General features: G+C 36.5%; 1 protein-coding gene and 1 non-coding gene across 2 annotated transcripts in view; one reads left to right on the forward strand and one right to left on the reverse strand.

The window, feature by feature from the left end:
* Positions 1-22,936, forward strand: part of Patj (PATJ crumbs cell polarity complex component) — a 331,415-nt gene that overhangs the window by 71,904 nt on the left and 236,575 nt on the right. Inside the window, exons 16-17 of the mRNA XM_026407227.2 lie at positions 1,041-1,202; positions 5,002-5,133. Of these exons, the coding sequence (XP_026263012.2) occupies positions 1,041-1,202; positions 5,002-5,133 (294 nt within the window). The remainder of the gene's footprint in view (positions 1-1,040; positions 1,203-5,001; positions 5,134-22,936) is intronic.
* On the reverse strand, positions 17,798-17,870 carry Trnav-cac (transfer RNA valine (anticodon CAC)). Its single transcript has one exon. It is a non-coding gene; the product is annotated as a tRNA-Val (tRNA).

The following is a 22,936-nucleotide window of genomic DNA, read 5'->3' on the forward strand; positions in this document are numbered from 1 at the left end:
ACAGGTCTGTGGAAAGGCTGTTCCCAGTAAAGTTGGCCCAGTCAGTTATCTGAACATTAGCACTATACCTGTCAGAAATTAAATTTCATTAAAACTAATAATGTGGCTAACCCCTCCCAGGAAGGTAGAAGTCAGATATGAAAAGATTATTGTGCCTGAATTTTGTCCATGCCTCAGCTTTTGGGGAGGAACAGACAGGTTAGCTTTTAGTGACCAATAGTCAGAAGTGAGAGAACTCTTTAAAGTAATAAATGTAATCTTTCCAAAATCATCTTTGGTGCAAAGTATTATTATCATTATATACCAAAATGATATAAAATGTGGATAATTTTTCATGAGGAAGATTAATCATTAGTAGGGAATAGTTCTCTTTTTTAAACATGAAACACTTGAATGAAATAACTTGAAATTGACACTTCCTACATAACTTGATGGCTGCATCAGCAAAACTAACAAGAATGGAGCAAGTTATGCATATTGCTTTTCTATAGAAGCGATTTTTCTAGGATGGTATTAAGAGTGAAAGGATGTTGAACCGATGTTAAATTTTGATAGCCATGCATCTAAGATTTTATCACCTACACATTGTAAGGTGAGCAGTTTTTAACAATCTTAAGTTTAGTGTTAACATCTATAGTGATATTATTATTCTTGTGAAAGGAAATGGTCTTGATAAGGCTGTAAGTGATATTTAGTGCATTTTAGGAGAGGTAGGTAGAAGTAGATGAGAGAACACAATACTGGTGCATCCGTAGGAGAAGCCGTGGAGCTGTGAAGAATCAGATCACTCATCTAGTAACTGTTGTACTCTGCACACATTTTACAATTCATTCATTCAAGTTCAGTAAAGATTCAGTCTTAATTTTGATAAATAGGATTTCTAACATTTTTAGGGACTGTTGAGATAATATGACTAGGTCCTTTGTTTAAAGAGAGCATAAATGATATCCCATTCAAATTCTGGTAGATTGATAACAAGAGATTGTTTTGTCTCTTCATTTGGGGCTTCCTCAGTGATCACTTACCCCTTGTCCTTCTAGGTCAATGGTGTGCAGCTTTATGGAAAATCTCGTCGAGAAGCAGTTTCCTTTCTTAAAGAAGTGCCACCCCCTTTTACCTTGGTTTGCTGTCGGCGGCTATTTGACGATGAAGCCTCTGTAGATGAACCAATGACTACTGAAACCCCTCTTCCTGAGATGGAGGTACTGAATGCATATATTACACTTCCCATAGGCATGCACAGTCAATAAGGATACCCCAAAGAAGGTACTACAGGGTTAAGAGAGGAGGACCAACCCTGCTCTACTCCTTTATATTTAACTGAGGCAAACAGTGCATCACTTTTTCAGGTTGTTATTTTCACTTACCATCCTAAAACTCTTTTCCTCAAAGTGTTGGTGACATTGATGTGCATGCATTTTGATTTTAGTAATTGCCTGCACTCATTGCTTTTGCTCCTGGTTCAATTCAATTCATCTTAATAAGGTTAAGATTTTGGTGGATGTTGAATATCTAATGATCTTTTCTTTCTCAGAGCCTTAAAAATAAGAAGATGTGTGATCAGTTTTGAAGTGAGTCTAAAAGTTGCCATAAAAACTTTTAGAAGACCAGAGAATGAAATAACTTTATCTGCTGTTGGAACTCTTTCTAAGAGCATTGTAATTTCAAAAAGAGTTTTGAGCACATATTTTGCCATCATGAGCCCTTGGTAATTGCATGTTTGTGCCACTTCTCCTCTTTCCAGACGCTTAGGTTATAATTCCATTCATACCAGCTTAGGTGCACGGGCTTCCTTTCTACCTGCCTTTGGTCAGGATTTCAAATTACATGGACTCTAATCCTGCCTTTAGCACTTAATATTCATGAATCTTGGGAAAATAACCTTGTTTTCTCTTCATATTCTTCTGAAAAATGGTGCCCTGATTAGAACTTACACATCTCATGCGTTTATGTAAGAAGCAATAAATGTGCAAAATAAATAATATGTGCAAAGACCTTCCTGTGATGGCTTGAGTGTGGAAAGTACGCCACAAAAGTTAGTGATCACTTTTCTTGACTGCTGCAGTCCACCAATCTTTGTTTTCTGATTTTCTAAAGTACATTGGAATCTAGTACTAACTTACAGTCACAGATCCGTCAGTATGTATCCATCTTGTTTTTCCAAGAAGACTGTCAGGTCAGAGGCCAACTCTTAAAATTATTATTATTTTTTATTATCTCAATGCTTTTATTCTGTACTGGGCAAATAAAAAGGAAAATTTTTGATAATTGATTGACAATCTTTTTTTTTTTAAATGTTTATCTTTTGCAAAAAGAAAAAAAAATCAAGTATGGAACTCAAATGCCAAACTTTTGTGACTTGCTATCCTTAATGAAATGAAATATGGGTGGTGGCTTCCCTTTGAGGGCTGATAAAAATGCCTTTAATCTAATCCTATAAGGTGTGTAAATCACCAACCCAGCTTGCTGACTCTGTGCTCCCATCTGTCATGCTTTACCACAATGGGTGAACAACAGCTTGAATTATGCCAAACGTCAACCTGGCTGCCCATTAGTTGATTGCTTTCCATTTTGTAAATATAAGAATTATGCAAAATTGATTATATCAAAGTGATATATTTCCGGTTGTTGCATGATATCTTATGCACCTGGGATGCCTTGAAATTTCTACAAACTTGTGTTAATTGTATGTGGTTTCCTAAAGTCCTGACTTTCTTTTCCATCTATCTCTTTTTTCACTTATACTGATACCATCTTATTTTATTAAACTATCTGGTTAGGTGGCTCAGCCAAAATTCAAACACTCATTAATCAGTGAGGGTATTAAGTTCCCAGTAAGACATTAATCATATTGTATTAGCCATTGGAACTGTGCATTTTATTGGAAGATATGAGTGTTTTCTTTTTAACTATATCACTTCATCATATCAGGCTGAAATATGCAGAGGTTATTGATCTAGAACATTTCTACTTATTTCAGGTTATATAATCTAAGAACAAGGAAATTGTTCCTACGTTCAGATTCCATCTTCCATGGACTGGGTGTTGATCTTCCATGTCCTACCAGCAACTTGCATCTGGACCAGACCTAATTTTGGGGGGTTGGAAACTGGGGATTAATTCAGGGGTTCTTTACCACTGAGTCACATCTCCAGTCCTTTTTATTTTTAGTTTGAGACAGGGTCTTACTAAGTTGCTGAGGCTGGCCTTGAACTTGTAATTCTCCTGCCCTTCTGCCTCAACCTCCTTAGTCACTGGTATTATAGGCATGGGCGGCCAGGCCCTGCATAAGAATGTTTTTGTACTAACTGTGGTGACTTCCTCTTCAAATTATAGACTCTGCCTCCCTTCCTTTAATTCAATTAAATGAGTTTTCTTATATGGGTCACTCAAAATTATGTTAGTAGAAATGATACATTTTCATTTTATATTCTGAGAACAAACCCAAAATTTCAAGAAATCTGCTTTTAAAACTTGTTATTTAGTATATAACTTTACTAAGAAGGAATTTTAAGAGAAACACACTCAAAAGTAGATGATTAAATAATGCATTGGGCAGATATTTATCCAGTGCAGGCAGGCAGTAGGAGTCAAGTGGCAGTCTGCAGGAGCCCTCGCAGAGCCTCCATTCTAGTCCAGGAGCCAGCCTTTTTGTTATGTGAGGGCCATAAAGCAAAAGAAGGTATTTCTTGAGTGTTATGCACAAGGTTATGTTGGGGAAGATAAACTGGATGACAACAATATAATGCTATAAATAAAAACACAAGGGTTATGAAGTAGGCATTGTCCTCCTGCATAGTGGACTCATTGATCTTTTTGTTTAGCTTCCTGGAATTCCACATAGCTGTGGCTATTCTTCCTGAAAGGACAGGAAGTCTGGAATAAAAGACTTTGGGTTGTCAAGTCAAGAAAAGTATGCTAGACACTTGGGCTGGCCTTTCCTCTAAGATCAGATTTTCATTATTTCAACTCGGTGATTGTAATAGCTTTCAGTCACTGTGTCAAAATACCTAAGCAGAAGAGTTTAAAGGAGGAGCTGGTCTGCCAGCTCCAAGAAGGGCATTGGAGAAAAGCTGCTCAGTTTATGATGGCCAGAAAGTGAGATAGCAAGCAAGGGGCCAGGGGCAAGATACACCCCTGAAGGGCATGTCCCCAGTGGTCTACTGCCTCTAACTTGGCCCTACCTCTTACATTCTCCACCACCTCTAATAATGCCATTAAATTATGAAGCTAGTGGTGGATCAATTCACTGATGAGGTCAGAGCCCTTGGAATTCAGTCACTTCCCCTAAGCCCCACATCTGACCATTGCTGCATTGGGGACCAAGCCTTCAACATGTGAATCTTTGGGACATTGCAGATCCAAATGATAATGTTGATTTTTACATATTTTTAGAATCACACAATGCTTAAGGACTTGGATTTCTTTTTTCTAACTTTATTTTTCTAGTGAAATCCCCCCTGTGAATTGTAAAACTGTGACATTTATTAGCTAGCAAAGTTTTTATTGAAAGGACTCAACAGAAGTGATTTCTCTGTGTCCTGCTCTGGCTTCTCTCTGTGTTGACATTGTTTTCTGTCTTTCATTATAATTATGAATCTAGGTATTGCTTTTTAAATATCTTGTATGTTTCTTAGTTTATGTGATGTTTTTGTTTTTACTTAAATTGCATATTTTTCCTTTTATGCTTCTAATGGGATGACAGAACTCATTGAAGTATAAGAGGTTAGTGTTAATACTTTCAATGAAAAATATATTTTACATTAAAAAAACACTTTATGGACAATCTGCATTTTTAAATGCTTGAAATTTTAAGAACATCTATCTCATCCTAAATTGTGTATGCCTGGTGCATGCCCCTTTTTAAAAGAACAAGAAGGAAAACTACTCATGTCAAAGAGAATTCCCAATTTGAAAATAAGCTGTGAGATTTCTAATATTTTCATTCTTTTCAGGAAAGAAAGGACTGTTTGAAAGCAATTATCTTCTTTGGTTTTTCAGGTTGAAAACAGGATAGATGTCAGTCCTGAAGATGAGGATGATGGGGAATTAGCTTTGTGGGCTTCTGAAGTCAAGATTGTTGAGCTAGTGAAAGACCATAAAGGCTTGGGGTTCAGCATTCTGGATTACCAGGTAAAAGAGCCTGTATAGAGGTTGAATTGATTTGCTGGTGGTTGTTTCTGTTTCTGTTTTGGTTTGGTTTATATTAAAGTTATATGAAGTAGCAATTGTTTAAGGTACCTATTTTGACTTAAGCAAAACTGAATCCCAAAGAAGGGATATGATACTTCCAATTGTTACTTTTAAAATCAGTTGCTCTCATAGAGCTCACCTATTAATCTCAATAAGTAGAAATATTCTTGGTGAGATCACATGTTTTTATTAATATATATATAACATCTATGCATTTACATACTTACAATCTCTCTGGTTCTAACTAAAGTTACTGCTCCCTTTTGGAAGGGAGGTGAAAGATCATGATTGAACATCTATCTATATGTTATACAGTTTACCAGTTACTGCTGTGTTTTTCGACTTCTGATTGTTTGGGAGAATTAAAACTGTTAGCAAAAAGTCTTTTACCTCTTTAGATGCATATTTTAATACTTTAGTGCTTCCTAAACACAGTGTGGTTTGATAAAGCAAAATGTCCTCTGTTGAGACACATAGAATGCCAGTGTTATAAAAATCATTTTTTAAAAAATACAATAAGGCAATTGGGAACAAATTAAAAGAAAGATACTTTGAGCATTATGTCAGAACATTAATTTTTTTTTTTGTAAGTGTGAGTTAAAGGTACTGAAATAGATTATATGTATTTCATTTTTGCTGGCATATTTCTGTGCCAGATAACCCTCTATGTTGTTAGAATTACTTTTTGGAATATTATTGGAGTATTATTGAATTGTGAGTTGGTGATTCCAAATGAATATTTTGGAAATATTTTTATCAAGAAATATCAATATGGTAGAATTCTGGAAGTTTACGTATTGGTTAATATTAGGGCACATAAAGCAAGTAGCAGGGGCTATCTCTTTTCTCCCCTTCCCATTGTAGCCCTATTATCTAGCATCTAGTAAGTGGGTTATAAATATTTGTACAATAATAAAGTTTAGATTAGCCAAAATTAATTGAATTTGGATGCACAAATTTAATGGGCATTTGTTAACCATTCTGATAACTAGGATTTAACTTAGAAAGCATCTTTCAGATATGGTCTCAGATGTTCAGCTACTTTTCCATTATCATAGGATTCTATGTATTTGCCTTCTTTTATACAGTAAGTATTTACATCCTAATGGTTGCTTTTACTTTCTCATGGACATTTTCTGCAAGTTTTATAGTTTGAATATCATAGATATTAAAACAAATGTTTCAAAATTTAAAAAATAAAATTTCAATGAAGGATGAAAAAACAAAAATCCCTTGATAGTGCTTATTACTTTGATCCCTAGTCGACAGGAACATCCCTTTATCAGCTCTGTGCTTTATACTTTAAAAAAAAAGTGTAGTCTTTTTTAACTGGAATTTTTTTTCTTCACTGCATCTGTATAGGTATGCATTCTAACTTCTATTGCTTTATTTATAAAAGTTTAGGTTTGTTTTTTCTCCTCAGATTCCTCATAATCATTGGCACACATACATTTATTTCTACACAAATTATATAAAATAACTTCTATGCAAAATAATATTAAATATTCTGCTTGCCTTTGTGTTTCTTGGAAAACTGATAGAAAAAAATACATAATCTCTTAAATCCGTGTGTGTGTATGTGTGTGTGTGTGTGTTGCTGAGGACTGGAACCGGGTTTCTTGGATACTAGCTGAGTATTCTACCAGTGAGCTGAGCTACAACTCCATATCCCCTGAATGTTATTTTGATTCAAGTGAAAGGGTTCACCTTATTTATTTCTGAAGCTAAACCTTGTAAGAAAGAACAGTCAGTTTTAAATTTTAAATTGAATGTTTTTCTTAAATTTAATCTTAAGTATACTCACAGATGGGCTTAGCACCTTTTTACCATTTGTCAATGGTATGTAAAACTGTTATCCGTTATGACATTCAGATGACAGGTAAACACAATTTAAAATTTGGTTTTGTGCAAGTTAATTAATCGATTATGCCATCTCTTGTTGTAATTAGGTAATAAATTCCAAAGTTCAAGAATATTTTTTGCAAGGCCAGACAGAGGTTTGGCAGAAGCCATGAAAGGCCGCGTTCCCTGCTATTACCGTATTCAATGTGTCCTGAATGAATTTATTAGGTTGCAGATTCCTGCCCTGCCAGGCTTAGCATATTTAGTGTAAGAAGTAAGGTAGGAAACTTTTAGTCACAAGGAGAAAGTATTAGCGTGGTAAAGCATCCAGGTTGTTCATTCTCAGCAGTAAAGAAATTGTGCTTTTATCTTGGAATATTAATTTCAGTTAACCACTTTCCTCACTATGGGTTTTTCTCAAGAATAACAACTTACTGAAGAGCCTGGCAATATTATGTTCATCTGTTCCATTGATGCTTATGTAGTTTCTCATCTATAAAATGGGGATTATAACATCTAGCTAGAAGAATTGTGTAGATTAAGTGAATTAATGTGTAAGAAGTAGGAAATATTATATTATTGTGGAAATGTATTATTTACCATCATCTGATTTAGAAAATGAACACAAAGTTTTAAAAACTATCCTCAAAGATTATGCCATAAAACAATGTCTGAACTCTATCTGTTTTTAACTACCTAGTTATTTTAAGAAAAAAGGCTTTGTTTAGTGGAGTCTAAATTTAATTGTAAAATTGCATTCTAAAATGCAGCCAACTCTTGATGAGCCATATGTCAATTACCCAGTTGTGGATTATTGGGCAGAAGTTTGCTTTTTACATAAATGAGAGGAACTTTAGGAAAATATGAGTGAGCAAGATAAAGGATCTTGAATCTGTCCATGGAATGATGGGGTGGCTGACTGCACAGGTCAGTGATTCAGAATATTGATAGAAGTTGCGTAGCTGATCAAAGAAAAAAAGCATGCCTTTGTTTTAGTAGCTTTTTCCATTGCTGCAACGAAAGACCTGACAAGAACAATTAGAAGACAAAAAATTTATTTTGGTGCTCTTGGTTTCAGAGGTTTTAGGCATTAGGTGGCTGACTCCATTTCTTGGGGCCTGAGGTGAGGCAGAACATCTTGGTGGAACGGTGTGGTGAAGGAAAGAGGCTCAGGACATAACACCAGGAAGTAGATAAAGAGTTCTCTTCACACCAAGGGTAAAATATAAACTCCAAAGGCAGGATCCAAAGACCCACCTCCTCCATTTGCACCCTACTTGCCTCCAGTTACCACCCCATTAATCCCTATCAGGTGATTAATTCACTGGTTAATTTAAGGCTCTCATAACCCAGTCATTTCACCTCTAACCTTTTTTTTTCATTGTCTCACTCATGAACTTTTGGGGGACAATTCACATTCCAAACCACAGCAGTTTTTCTACCTGAAATGAAGAAGCTGAGTTCTACAAGTCAGTGCTATGGCCAAAGAGCAAAGTGGAAATTCTTCTCCATGAAAGGCATTTTAAATTAGATTGGGGCAAAGGGAAAAGAGAAAATAGCAGGGAAGACAATAAATATGCACATTGTAAGTTTTTCCTTAGATTTTAGTGTAGTAGCCTTTGTGGCTTTGATTTGAATAGAGGTAGAGTATTCATTTGTCTCAAATATACCTAGGCATTACTCTGTGTAGTAATTCATTAAAATCCTGCCTGGTATGTGTACCATACTGGAAAATTCACTGGTTCCTGTGTAACTAACTTCATGCCTTATAGGATTAGGTCATGGAAAACAATGAAGCATGTAATCTGTCAAGAGCATTAATATTATGGCGTGACTACTCTGTTTTTGCACAACTTAACTCATCAGAACTTGGTTTTAAGTTTTTATAGCTTAATTCTCACCAGGTTTAAGATGAGATTTCTACATCATGCCTTCGTTATATTTTGGTTTTCAGTTTCCTAGTGTGATATTATGTGTGATGTTTTTATTCCTCAGAATATTGTCTTCATGGAATATTATTAATATATTAATACTAACATTAATATAAATATAATAATAGGTAACATTTATTGAGTGTTATGTGCTAGTAAACCCTAATAGGCCCTGTTCTAATTGCTTTATATTTATTAGCTCCTGCATTCCTCATAAGAACAATATGAAGTAGGTAGAATTATGACCCTCATTTTAGAAGTGAGGAAACAGGCACAGAGAGGTCAAGTAACTAGTCCAAGTTCACACTACTAGTATATGGTAAAATGGAATTTGAATTTTTTTTTGAGAGGGGGGAGGGGGAGAATTTTTTTAAATATTTATTTTTTTAGTTTTCGGTGGACACAACATCTTTATTTTTTACGTGGTGCTGAGGATCGAACCCAGCGCCCCGCGCATGCCAGGTGAGCGTGCTACCGCTTGAGCCACATCCCCAGCCCAAGCCCCAGATCTTAATGCTTTTAATCATAATGCCCTGTTATTCCTTTGTGAATAGTATTTTCATATGCCTTTTATTATAGGGCATCACTACAGTCAACTTACTACAGCAGATCTTCCTGTTTTTCCAGCTTGTAAAATTTTCATATTTTAAAGACTAAGCTGCTAAATCGTATTCTCATTTTTAGTGTTTATATGAAAGTTTAGTAAGTATTAAAAATTAATTAATGTAGTGTGCTCATATGCATTGTGTAAGAGCTAGTATTTATTGTTTCAGAAAAAAAATAATTGCAAATTTAAGAATCCTAAATTAGTGCAAGTAATTTGTTGTGGGTTAATGTTCAATAATGAAGCAATTATTAGGTAGTCTGAGAGTGTAATTTTTAATTTCTACCAAAAAGCTTGAAAAAAATGTTAAGCTATATGGATTTTACCTTCAGTTGACCTTATAAATTAAACATGGCAAGTGGATATTTTCTAGTGTTTTGATTTATGCTGAACTTTGAATAACCCCTTATGATTATAATTCACTGGAAATGTTTGACATTAGCCAATTTTTGAACATTAGCCATGATATTGCCATCCTTGGTACTTTTGAATTTCAGTGATTTAGAAGGTAAAATTTATTAACTAATAATTCTCCTTCCTCCCACATCCTGTTCTTCTTATCTCTCCTCTCCTGACTGACTCAGTTTTTACCCAAGCAGATATTTTTGAAAGACTTTGGGTTTGTCTCAGACATTGGAAGAGATAAAAATAAAAAGCATCATACATAGTACAGCAATTTAGAGGAGATTCATATTTAAATACTGTTAGTAATGCTTTAAAGATTTGTTTGAAAGTCCAAAGACAAATGATGACTCATTAAGAATAATAGTGAAAGTCTCCCTTTCTATAAAAATTAAGTTATCAATTTTTCTTAACAGAAGAAGTGGGTTAGAAAACCAAAATAGTATGAAGGTAAAATATTGGAGTATTGCTAAGTCTTTTTTTTTTTTTTTAAACCAGGCTTGAACCCACTGGCCACATCCCCAGCCCTTTTTATTTTCATTTTGAGACAGGGTCTCACTAAGTTGCTTAGGGCCTCACTAAGTTTCTGAGGTTAGCTTTGATCCTCCTGCCTTGGCCTCCTGAGCCTGTAGGATTACAGGCTTGTGCCATCAGGCCCGATTCCCTAGAAATTTCTTTACAAAAGATTTTTGAAAGTCGTATGCAGGGATCATGTAAATTCCACAAATGTGTCTTAAAGATGGCTTTATTTGTGTAACACACTGACTTTCTGAGCACACTAAATGTTCTGTCCAACATGAGTATGGCTAAATTAAAATATGTATTCATGTGGGAAGGAAAATGTAAAATATGAAAACACTCATGTTATTGTGATGTGATTAATGAATCTTTACTTTTTTCAATAAAGTAATTTCCCTTTTGTCTTTTCTAAGCACTTAAAAAATAAATTCAAATTTACAGAAAAAAAAAAAAACAGGTAATACATGCACAAAGATTCAAAGGTACATAAAGAGATTCTGCGACAAATAAATCTTCCTTTGACTATAAACCTTCACTTCTGTTCCAGGTAAAAATGACTGTTTTTTACGTCTGTCCTTGCACAAATATATTATATGTATATGGTTATAGAAGTAATAGTTTTGTTATTGTTTTGTAATGGTTTTTATTTTTTGACACATAAATGGACCCTTTTTTTTTTCTCAGTTATATCTTCTTTCATTTTGGTGTTTTTGGAGCTACCTAATTACTTTAAATGACTGCGTAGTATTTTAGTGTTGATTTACAATAATTTATTTAACCAGTCTTGATATACAATAATTTATTTAACCAGTCTTCTATGCCCAATTGGTGTTTTGTTTTGTTGTGGTACTGGAGATTGAACCTGAACACTTTAATCACTTAACTACATCCCCAGTCCTCTTTTATATTTGTTTGAGACAGGGTTTCACCCTGAGTTGCTGAGGCTGGCCTGGACTTGTGATTCTCCGGGCTCAGCCTCCAGATTTGCTGGGATTACAGGCCTGTGGCACCTTGTCCAGCTAGCTTAGTTTGTATTTTAAAAGAGGCTGAGGTAGATATCTTTGTCATGCTCTTTTGTTAAAAAAGTGACAGTGTCTTATGGTAAAGTCCCCAAAGTAGAATTACTCATCAAAGGAACATATATCTTTTAAAATTTGGTACAAATTATTTGAACATAACTATGAGACATATATCTTCAGATCACTTAAAGTTGATACTTCTTATGTAGAATCATTTCTTTCTTTAAATAACTCTCTTGGAAAATAGTGTGAGCAGGTGTGTAATTCATGAATTTGCTAATGGTTTTCTATAATATAGACAGATTAAGTGATAGCAATATATAGCTATCAATTTTGTTTCAGCTTTATATATAGTGGTAATTAATTTATTTGCCTTTGTAGCTAGGAAGCTATAAAGTATTTATATTCACACCATGATATTAGTGCCTCAAAGTCTATTCCTATTTCCTCCAACTTTAACCTTGTTTATCAGAAATTTGAGTTTTAAAATGTTGTGGGGGGAATTAGGACTTGAATTTTTGCCAAGAGACTTGAGGTTTTGAAGGAGTCCTGGTGTTGGCTGGTAGCATTCGGTAGCTTGTGGAAGCCCAATGTCTTTATGATCATCTTAGATGATTAGCATACAGAATCCAGGGTATGGAATTAGAGATACTGACATAATTTTAACATACAGCAGAACACAAAGTAGTGCCATTGAGAAGTCTGATAAGAAGCAATACTTTCTCCAGAATCTAAATATAGAGGATAGTCATGTGCTGCAAGTCAGACAGTTTCACTTCAGTGCTCAAGTGGTCTTGTAATGTGGTCATTGGCGTCTGGTTTGTGGGTTTTGTTTGTTTTTGTCTCACCCACCCCTAGATTTCTCTGGCTTCATTTCACTCATGTAAGAGATTGGTATAAGCAAAAGGCGGTCAATCTGCTACCAATGGCAGCATTCATATTCTTACACATGTATTATATAGCATGGTGTTGAAAAATCACACAGCTGCGTTTAAAGGTCACTTTTTGCTTAACAGAACTTAGGGGAACTGATAAAGGCTACTTCTTGCCCATCCCTGATTCCTGTCCACATTTATTTTTATTAACATCAAAGTACTGTAAGCTCCAGTGCCAACTGGGCTGAAGATTTCTTTTCACAGAGGATTTGCTTCCTTTCCCTCTATGGGAAAGTTCTGTATCCTTTAAATCATTTTAAGCTGCTTCATTTGAAAAATAATTCTTCGTAGTGTGTTCATGGAGTGGATTGATTGTGGCTACTGGGGAAATTCTCTCATGGCTTAAATATTGCTTTTCAAGCCTGCGAAGTGGGTGAATGAAGGGAGTCCACTCCTGGTGTGTGGAGTTTGTAGTGTGCTCAGGATGACGACTGACTTCCAAAACCCTCAGTGCAGCAAGACTAAAGGCATCAGGAGACCAGAAGCCACTTAATAAGAGATCAAAGAGGCTGTGTGTATATCAGCTTGAAATCCAGATAGTACAGATCAAAAGCTTGCCTTAGTGAGGCAGCTGCAGGGGGATGAAGTTAGCAGGAGGCCTCAAAGATCTTAAGTCAGGCCTGATGTTGAACTTTGCGGGAATTTCATGGCTCTGGAATACAAATTTGGGAAAAAATCTCATTGTGTGTAATGGGAGTGAAAGAGAATAGCAGGCAAGCAGCAAAATGCCTGTCAGCTGGACGGTGCGTGCTCATAGGGTAGCTTTCCATTTAATGTGTCTCCACAATCGTTTCTGCTTCACCCTAGAAGGCATTGCTGAGGAGAGAAGCCTGAACGTGATATATTGGCTGTATTACCTTTAGTGAGTATTTCAGAAGTGGACAACTATAAATATTAGTGTTGATGAAATGACCGTGGAGAGCCAAAACATGGGCATAAAGATGCTCAGATTTACTGTAATACCTGGTAATCACAACTCTCCTATGTAGTGCTCAAGATATTCCAGGAAGTTAGTGGATATGTCTTCTTGCAATGCATCTGTGTCTCCCATGTAATAAAACAAAAACAAAAACAGAACAACTATTAAAAAAAAAAAAAGACTGGATCTAAAGGAGAAACTTGGTCTCCAGAGGTGTCTCATCGCCATCCTTCTCCTGCCTCCAGGCATGGCTTTATTTTGGAATTCCCACTTGATTTTTATGTCAGTGTTGAGGCCCACAGTAGATGAAAGCCAGCCTTTCCAAGACTGTGGCTGAATGATTGAAGCAAATCAACAAGCAGGTACTGGGAATCTCTTTTTTCCAAGGCAGGATGGTCAGTACTGCTCTTTTTGCTTGTGGATGTCATTTGGACCCAGGTGGTGATCTAGGAAGGCTAAGCTTTCCAAGTGAAACCAGGAAGTGGTGCTACCTCCTCCTAGTACCAGAGGTTCACTCTGTTAATGATTCATGAGAGGGGATTGGCTGCTTGATTCCTACATGCCATTTCTAGGGCTCAAGTTCACCTTTCAGCCCTAATCAGGTACTACACTTAGCACTATACCATGGTGAACATGTAGTATATTAAGAGCACTGGCTTCCCAGTTAGGAATGACCCAGAGGACATAGGACTTTGGACGAGTCTTTTCTTATTCTCAGTGTACTAAAACAATACTCTCCAAAATAAAACAATATTTTCTTTACAAAAGTTATAAGAACTAAATAAAGGAGCACTTATAAATACCCATATTTTTCTCTGCGCAAAATGACAACACTTTGGTAAATGTTATCATTTACTAAAAAACAATGGTGATGATGGTGGTGGTGGTGATGAAAATTTTTAAAATATAAACTCAGCACAGAACTGCTTTGCCTGTCATTCATTCTTAGCTTTCAAAGAAATTGTTGTTTTCATAATGCAAGCTGGTATGGAGGATATATAGATGGAAAAAGTATGCTCCCTTTAAATATCTTATGTACAAATGTTTATTGAGCATCTCCAGTGCATCGGGGAGCTAGCAGTGAAAAAAACAAAGTTCTGTCTTCATGGAGTTGGAATTCAGTTAGGAGAAGGAGGTAGACAAATAGCCACATGTTGCACTGTAATAAAGGAAATAGTCTTAGGTGCCATTCTGTAGGATACACTATGGTTTTAGCAATGATGGAAGTAAGATCTGATTCTGAGGATTATTTCTTAGCAGCCAAAGTGGCTTCACAAGGCATTGAGGCTGGCTGTGTAGACAAGTGGGTAGTGGATATTCCAGGCACAGAGAATGACTGGAATTGCTGTTAGTCCTGATTTCATGTCTTTGTTTTCTTTGGTATCTGTGAAGTGCTTAAGTCTTTCAAATTTTATTCTGTTTAATGAAAAATCCTCTTAGAAACTTTATGTCCTAATTTTTTACTTGGAAAACATGACCATATGATGATAATGGCAATAATTATGTACTGCTCTCTCTGTCCAATGATGTTTACAGCACTTTATATATATTAGCTAATTTAACCTTTTCTACAGCCCCAGGAGGTAGGCCCTGTAATTATCCTCGTGTGATGGATGAGGAAACACACTGAGAAGTCAAGGAATTTGCTCAGGACCACCTGAGTAGGAAGTGATGGAGCTGAGCTCCTGAGTCTGTGGTATGGAACCATGAAAGTATAGTCCTCAGGCCAGAAACCACACCGATTCTTCCTAATGATGGCTAAACTGAAAAATGGTAGAGATTTCCATTTTATTTTCCTGGAGAGACAAAACAGTTCTGAAAGCTTTGTTTCACATTATCCTTGAAGTTTATGATACCGTTCTTTTACTCCTCCCACCTGGGGCAAAGCTCTGCAGAGATTTGATGATTTTTGCTGCCAGAGTATAAACTGTGTGTGCTTTGAGTTTCCCTGTAGGACTCCTTGGCCTTTTTCCTATATAGTTTCAAAGTTAGCAAAGTATTCTATGCATTGTGTGCCATATATCACAGAGTATTGGTTGACCTTTCAATGATTAAAAAAAAAAAAAAACACTATAGAATCTTTCTAAGAATGAAGGGCATCCTATGACCTTGATGTGGCAGCTGTGGTTGTCAGCCTCCCAGCCTGAAGATGGCTCCTGTCCTTCACTTCTGCTAAAGGAGAATGAGGACTGAGGGTGCCTTGCTGTTGTGAGCCACTTTTTTCGTACAATCTGGAGGTTAGAGGTCACAAATCTGGAGAATATAGGTTCAGCTCTGTATTAACATATATTATATATAGGTTATATATTATATATATTATATCATATATTAACATTTAAGTGTGACATCACAAATGATAGTACTGTTGGTCTCAGTCACGCATGGTCAGTTGAATTTAGCATGCAATAAATGAGATGGAAACTGATAACTCCTCAAACCCATATATCCTGCTAACTTTTTTTTTTTTTCCCTCCCTGCATTCTGTTCCTCCTGCCTCAGCCTCCTGAGTTGGTGTGCACCATCCTGCCTGGCTTACTAGCTTCTTTTCTATCCTTCACAGTGATAATAATAGCAGTGTTTATGAATTGATTACTGTGGACTTACTAGAAACTTTGCATGCTTTATCTAATTTAATACCTTTATCAACTCAAAAATCTACGCTATTGTTATTTCCATTTACAGATGAGAAAGTCAAGTCTCATCTAATCAACAACTTGACCAATATCACTCAACGAGTATTTGTTTGGGTGAAGTTGAGTGATTTGTGTAGAAAATTAAAATAAATTCCAAAATTAATATTTGAAAAATTTTAAGTCTCACATGTCTATAATTTCCCTGAATCTTAATAACTTTCTTTTTTCTACATTTTGTTGGTGCATTATAGTTGGGATGGGATTTTTTGTTACGTATTCATACATGAACACAAATAGCCATATAATTTGGTCAGTACCGTGCCCCAGCACTCTCCCCCCCCCCCCCGTTTCATAGCAACTTTCAATCGATTTTTTTCCCTCTGAATATGCAAAGCTATTTTTAATATATCAGTTCATTTTCTACATTTAAAAATATTGTGGTTAAATGTATATAACTTAAAACCTACCATTTTAATCACTTTTAAATACAGACCAGTAATGTTAAGTATATTCACATTTCAACTGATGTCATTTGATTATACTGCTGTTAACTGTCTGCTTGGTGGTGCCTCGGGCATTTCAGCCAGATGATAGGGCTTTCAAATGAAAGGTACTTCTGACTTGTTTTGTTTCATTTTGTTTTCCATAGAACCAAGCAAAAGTCCTGTACCAGGAGTAACTGATAAACAGACAAACTATTACAGTATAGTGTAAAATTTTCAAGAAATGAAACACTCAAAGAACATATCTAATGACCAAGGAAAATATCTAATGGGAGTATAGAAGGGGATAAGAGCAATAACCCCTTCAAGAAGTGATTTCTTTGGGACATCTGCTGAAACCAATTTAATTATTATGTTGAAAATAGATTTTTAAAGTCCCAAGTTATACAGAATAAAATGAGGTACAAGCTTATGTGATTTTTATTTTCTCCTTAGGATATATTTTGATCTGCAAGTTTCTCTGCCCACTTGTCTTCCATTGTACTTTAATTGCCTTATATGCTGTGCTTACTGTGCTGCTCAGGGACCATTTAGTTCTATGTATGATGCGTGGAAAAAATCTATCCTTAATGTCTAATAGTGTTTAGGAAGCAATAATACACAAGAAGCCAGAAACCATATCTGTTTAATCTATCTTGAGTGGACTGAATGTATTTTGTGGGCACACACTTTGAACATGATGGTGTTGTGGTAATTGGTATGATTAGTTTAATACTTTGCTATATTGTAGAATAGTTAAGAATACAGTTGGAGTCTAGATTAAGAGAGCTTGCCCATTATTTAGTACAATCATTTAGTTATTACCTTACTTCACTATAAATACAGAAGAAGCTTTTTGAAATAATTAATTACATCCCACTCTCTTAAACCAGAACTATTCTAGTAATTTTCATTTCAACTAATGGTCCCTGACATGTTTTTTGTTGCTATCTTAAAATAGCAAGCAGGGAAAAATGTGTTTTACGTTTTGTCTAATAGAAAAGGAGGGTACTTGTTTTCATAGATATTTTGTTGTTTGCTTGTTTTGTTTTGATTGACAATACCCAGGAAGTTAGTCTTATAGTTATGGTCTTTTTATGAATTCCTAAGCATTGGCATTAACTAAAATTATACCATATTTGTTACCATATTGTTAATGCATTGTCAATGCAGTGTTTTGAATTAACATCTTTATCTACTTTTTTCTTCTTCTTTTCTTTGAGCCAGGACTTCTCTATGCTGCTCAGGCTGGCTTTGAACTCTTGGGCCCAAATGATCCTCCTCCAAGTGATCCTTCAGCCTCTTTTTATTTTATTTTTGGTGGTAATGGGGATTGAACCCAGGGCCTTGTGCATGTGAGGCAAGCACTCTACCAACTGAGCTATATCCCCAGCCCCTCTACTTCAGCCTCTTGAGTAGGTAGAAATATGTGTACACAACACAGTACCTGCCCATTATCCCTAGTTTTATTTTGTTTTTCCAGTAGTTTTGTGACTGTTTGGTAGAAATTAAGGACAAAATTGACTCAAGATATTCTGTTAAATTTAGTTAATAGGATCATAGAGCTGGGGGGGGGATCATAACACTTGTATCCACTTTCCTCATTTTACACTCGGAGCAACAGACTTAGAGAAATGAAGACACTTATGAAACTGTATACAACCTGTTGGGGACAATCCTGCAGCTTAAAACTTGCTCCCCACCACCTTCCTTCTTTTTTCTTTTGTGGTGCTGGGGATTAAACCCAGGGCCTTGTGTATGCTAGGCAAATGCTCTACCACTGAGCCACATTCCCCAGTCCTTAGAACTTGTCTCTTGAATTCAGTCCACCTTCATCCTGTAATTCGTAGGTTGAATATCTGTGTTCTTTGTCTCTTTCTCTCATTTTTCTCCTTTTTAAAAATCTCTTAGTTCCTGTTTTCTGACTGGCGTTGTTGCTCACAGTGGAAATTTTAATTCATGTCAGCTGTGCACCAGAGCCTTTCCAGAAGACTCTTACTTCTTAAGATGTACGCCTCTGTGTGTGTGTGAAAAAACGTTGCCTTCGCTGCTGCTCTTACTCCATTCCTTCTTTTGCCTCCCTCCAGAATGAGTTAGCTCCTTCCTTTTAATCTGTAATCTCCATTTTAGCAACTTCCATGAGATATTATTTTGAAAATTTATTTAGCTATTAATTGTTTTGTATCATAACTTAATACTACTTAGCTCAGGTGATCACGGCCACACTTGCCTCCTAAAGAAACTCATACCTGGTTGCTGGCTGTTCCATAGCTTCTTCTCGGTTGACTATTGCTTATTTGGAATACTCTTTCAATTTAATATTACATAGCCAAATATTCAGAAACTATGTAGATCCTTTAGAATTATTTCTGAAACATAACTTCCTCACAAACACATACTTGTGACAGGAAGCTTGAAGCCTACTTCTGCAATAGTGTGTACCCATCCCGACTTCCCTGGTTGGGAGGTTTCTTTTGTGGAGCTAGCTGATGTTTCAGAGCTAGCTGATGTTTTTCTGGTCCTTCCCTGGAATTGTTTCATTCTTGGTGAGGGACTCTGAAATACAGCTGCAGAGCAGGTGTTTGGTACAATGAGCTGCTCTACAACACAGTACAGAACTTTGATGACATACAAGTAAGGCCTTGGGAATGAACCATATTACCCCTCTTGAGTTTATATTTTAATACACTTCAGTTGACAGTGTCAAAATTATCAAAGGCAAACAAATTTGCAGCCAAATTTTTGTCTGAAATAATCTGGGGTCCATCTCTTAGCTATCTTGCTGTATCATCTCTGAATCCCTGTCCTTTCTTAATATCTTAAGTTTGGGTGTTAAATGCGGAGTAGATTTAAAATTAAAAAAACAAAACTGAAAATTATTATTTATTTTGATTGTGGTTAAATCATTATTACACCTTGATTTTTTAAAAAAATTTCTTCATTGGGGCAGTACTGCAAAGCATAGAGATGTTAAATGTTAGAATAGGCCTCTGTGTGTATGTCACATTTCTCTTATTTAAGAAAATCCGTCTTAATTATACTTTTGCCAGTTTGTTAAAAATGGAAAAAGTGTAACTACTTTTCTTGTTCGTTCCTCTGTGCCCTCTTTATATGGAGTCCCCTACTTCATGCTTTTCCAGGGAGTATGTCTGAGCTGCTTGCTTATATTTGTAGTTAGGTTGTGGAGAACTAGTTAGGTTGTGGAGAACTTCGCAGGTATAGCCCTCCACATCTTCCAGGCGCTGTCTTGACAGCCCACATTTCAGTGGAACCACTCCCCACCCCAGGTGACGCCCCTGCACTCTGCTTTAGTTTATGTGAGATCTGGTCCCTTTGATCTCTGGGAGTGTACACAAATATTCACATAATACATTTTATAGACACTTCAGAAACTTCGACTCCCATCCGTTTGGGCATAATGATTGTCACATGTTTGCCTTCACCCGGGAAAAGGTGTTCTTATGCTCCCCAAATGAGTAGCTTCTCAAGAAAGTAAACAAATTGAACTTAAGGAAGTGGGTGACTTACCTGGATGTGTAGCATGTTGTGCATTCTTTGCTTTCCTCTGCTACGTAATGAAATATAAACCTCTAGTGGCCAAGTGTGATATTTGAAGGACTCAGTTTTACACACTTGGAAAGGGTGATAAATGTTCTTTCCTAACATGTTTGTCTTCTTTCAGTCTTCATTTAGCAGAAACTAACTTTCAGGTAGAGAAGCTGCATTGTTTAGTGGCTAAAAGCATAAAGACTGGGATTTAATCAGCTGGTTTGAATTCTTACTATCATGTGCTTTGGTTAAATCATTTAATTTCTCTCTTACTTTGTTTCCTTGAGTGGCAGTGGTTGAAGGAGAGCATTCCTAGCAGAAGTGATGGCTTGCACCATGTCAGAGCGGAAACCAAAGCGTGTCACAGTTCCCAAGTTTCAGTAGTACTGTATTGTTGGGACAGGGGGTGGGGTGCATGGGAGCAGGCAGTGGTACATGAGGGGAGAGTGAGCAGAGATGGGACAGAATGTAGATCTGAAGGAACTCTTTCCATAAAGGATAAATAAGTTAGGACATAGTGGGTGTCACTAAAGTATTTTAAGTATTTTAATTCCTACCTTAAGGAGAAGTTATGTTCATTTGTTTTAAAAAAGAGGATTCCATTATCTCTGAGGAAAGTGGACTGATGGTCAGATTAATGATGGTAGACCAATCAGCAAACCGTAACATTTGCCCAGGCAAGGAATAATGAGAAGCTGAACCAAGGTAGCGATGCTGGAAATAGAGAGTAAAGATCAGATAGAAAAGGGAGAAGATCCAATGGATCCGGCTCAGCGAGCATCTCAGCGGAAGAGGAGGGAAAGTGAGTGCTTGGGTACGCTGATGCCACTTGGGAATGATGCAGATGAGGAGTCTGTCAATTTCCTGAACACTGAAGCACCCTATGTTTATAATAAATATCAAATGTTAGCATCCCTTCGAGACACTGAGAAAAAGCCCTGTTGTGCAGGTTTATTGAGGTAGGTGTGGTGGTTTCATTCACATGTGAGACAAGTAAGTGGTCCTCAAATTTCCTTGTGGAGTGGAAAGGTGTGGAATGCAGGTCTGTTCTCTTCTCCTGTCCCCTGGTGCTATATTCTGATGAAACTTTGTTATTCTTAACTGGGTAAAGGAGTTTGGTAACATTTTTAAGAGCTATCAGGAGCAACTTTCATAAATGGTTGAGTTGAAGCAAACATATGGGACACTGTTAGGAGCATGTGTAATAATATAAAGCTTTTGAATAAAGAGGAAAAATCTCCTCTGGAAGAAAATAGCTTGCACAGATAGTCCTTACATACTATGATTGGTCTTTAGTGCCCTCTATTGGCTATTTAGTCTAAAGCAACATCTTGATTCTTGAACACAAAAGTGTTTCTTGCCAAAAAAGAAAAATTAGAGATTTAAAAATTATGACAAAATATGCTGAACTCTGATGGTGGCTTTAAAATATGTTTGAGGGGCCTTGGGATTGAGTAGGGGTCTTGAGAAATGTCTTTATGACACTTTCTTTGCTATAGCATGCCTGTGACAGCCTGGGCTGTATTTTCAGGAAATGGACGTTTCCGAAGAGCAGCAGCCTGAGTCAGGCTGGTGTTCCAGCACTTTTCACGCAGCAAAGCCTCAAGAATAGCATCCGCCCCGTACTCAGTGACAGCTGCTGTTTTTCCAGAGGGTGGCTGCCATGTGATGGCCATGAAAGGAGATGACTGTTCCTCATTAAAGGACTCTATTCAGCTCTGTGGTTACATGGTCAGAAAAGTCATCCCAGAAAATGCAGCAGTGATTGCACAAAGTGGGGCATCTTCAGAGGTGGTAGTTCCTCTTTTTTTTTTGTTTTTCACTCCCTTCCCTCCCAGGGACAAAGAAGCTGTCTTTGGGTTCAATGGGAGTGGGGGTAGTTTAGACCCAGTGTTTAGACTGACTAGCCGTCTAACCTGAATCAACTTTAGTAAGCAAGTCCACCTGGCTCTGGTTTAGGGTTTGAAGAAGACTGCTGTGTAAATGGGTGATCGGCTGCCCTTGCTACATTAAATGAAGTTGATTACTCTTTCTAGAGTACTGTTTCCAGCATGTCCTGGTGAATCTTCCTAATTATACAATTAGAATCTTTCTAATTCTTTCAGCCTGTAGTATTTTGAAAATGTATTCATTCACCTATTCAGGTTAAAAATAGTCCTTTTTGATTCAATGCTATATGTAACTACGGAGGTTGCTTGCAGCCAACTTAGGGAAATCATTTATTTGCTTTTGGTCTATGTTACTGTTGCAATTTTCTCTAAGAAAGTTTAGTCATTGTATGAAGTATTGCTAGCTGCTTTCTGTGTTTCATGAGAGGAATAAGCTATTATGTAGTTTCCCTTCCCCCCCAATAAAAAAGCCTTTCATCAAAAACTGACATCCTAAATGAAGGACATAATTGTACAGCTTATTTATTAGTGTGTCAAACTTAAAATGTAATGGTTTCATATTTCAGAATGAAAAGTGTGTTGTGATTCATGGTTGCTGGTGACAAAATAGACAGTTCTTTTTATATTACTGTACTGATTGCTTGCTGATATGCCACCACACTCTTTTTTCCTTCTGTTCTCTTCCTGTGCAATAGCTCCCTCTGCTTGAAAATATTGGTGTAATTATAGTTTAACACTGTGTACTTTATTAGTGCATTCCCTTGACTATTTTTTTACTTTTAATTCTGTTCATAAATTGTGGCACTAAATATTAGAGCATGTAGAGAATTACCAAGGGTCTCTTAGCTGGGGATGGAAAGGCAAGGTTAGTTGAGAAAAGCAAAATAAACTGAAGACATTATTTTTTCCCCAAGGAGTTAGCTCTGTAGTCTTTGTTGATTTAAATATGGTAGATTTGTTTAAAATTAAGTGCAGTGCATTAGAAATGAACCTTATATGTCTAAAACATAGAGGTATAG

Source organism: Urocitellus parryii, chromosome 11, assembly GCF_045843805.1.
Source record: "Urocitellus parryii isolate mUroPar1 chromosome 11, mUroPar1.hap1, whole genome shotgun sequence".
In the NCBI taxonomy this organism is placed as follows: Eukaryota; Metazoa; Chordata; class Mammalia; order Rodentia; family Sciuridae; genus Urocitellus; species Urocitellus parryii.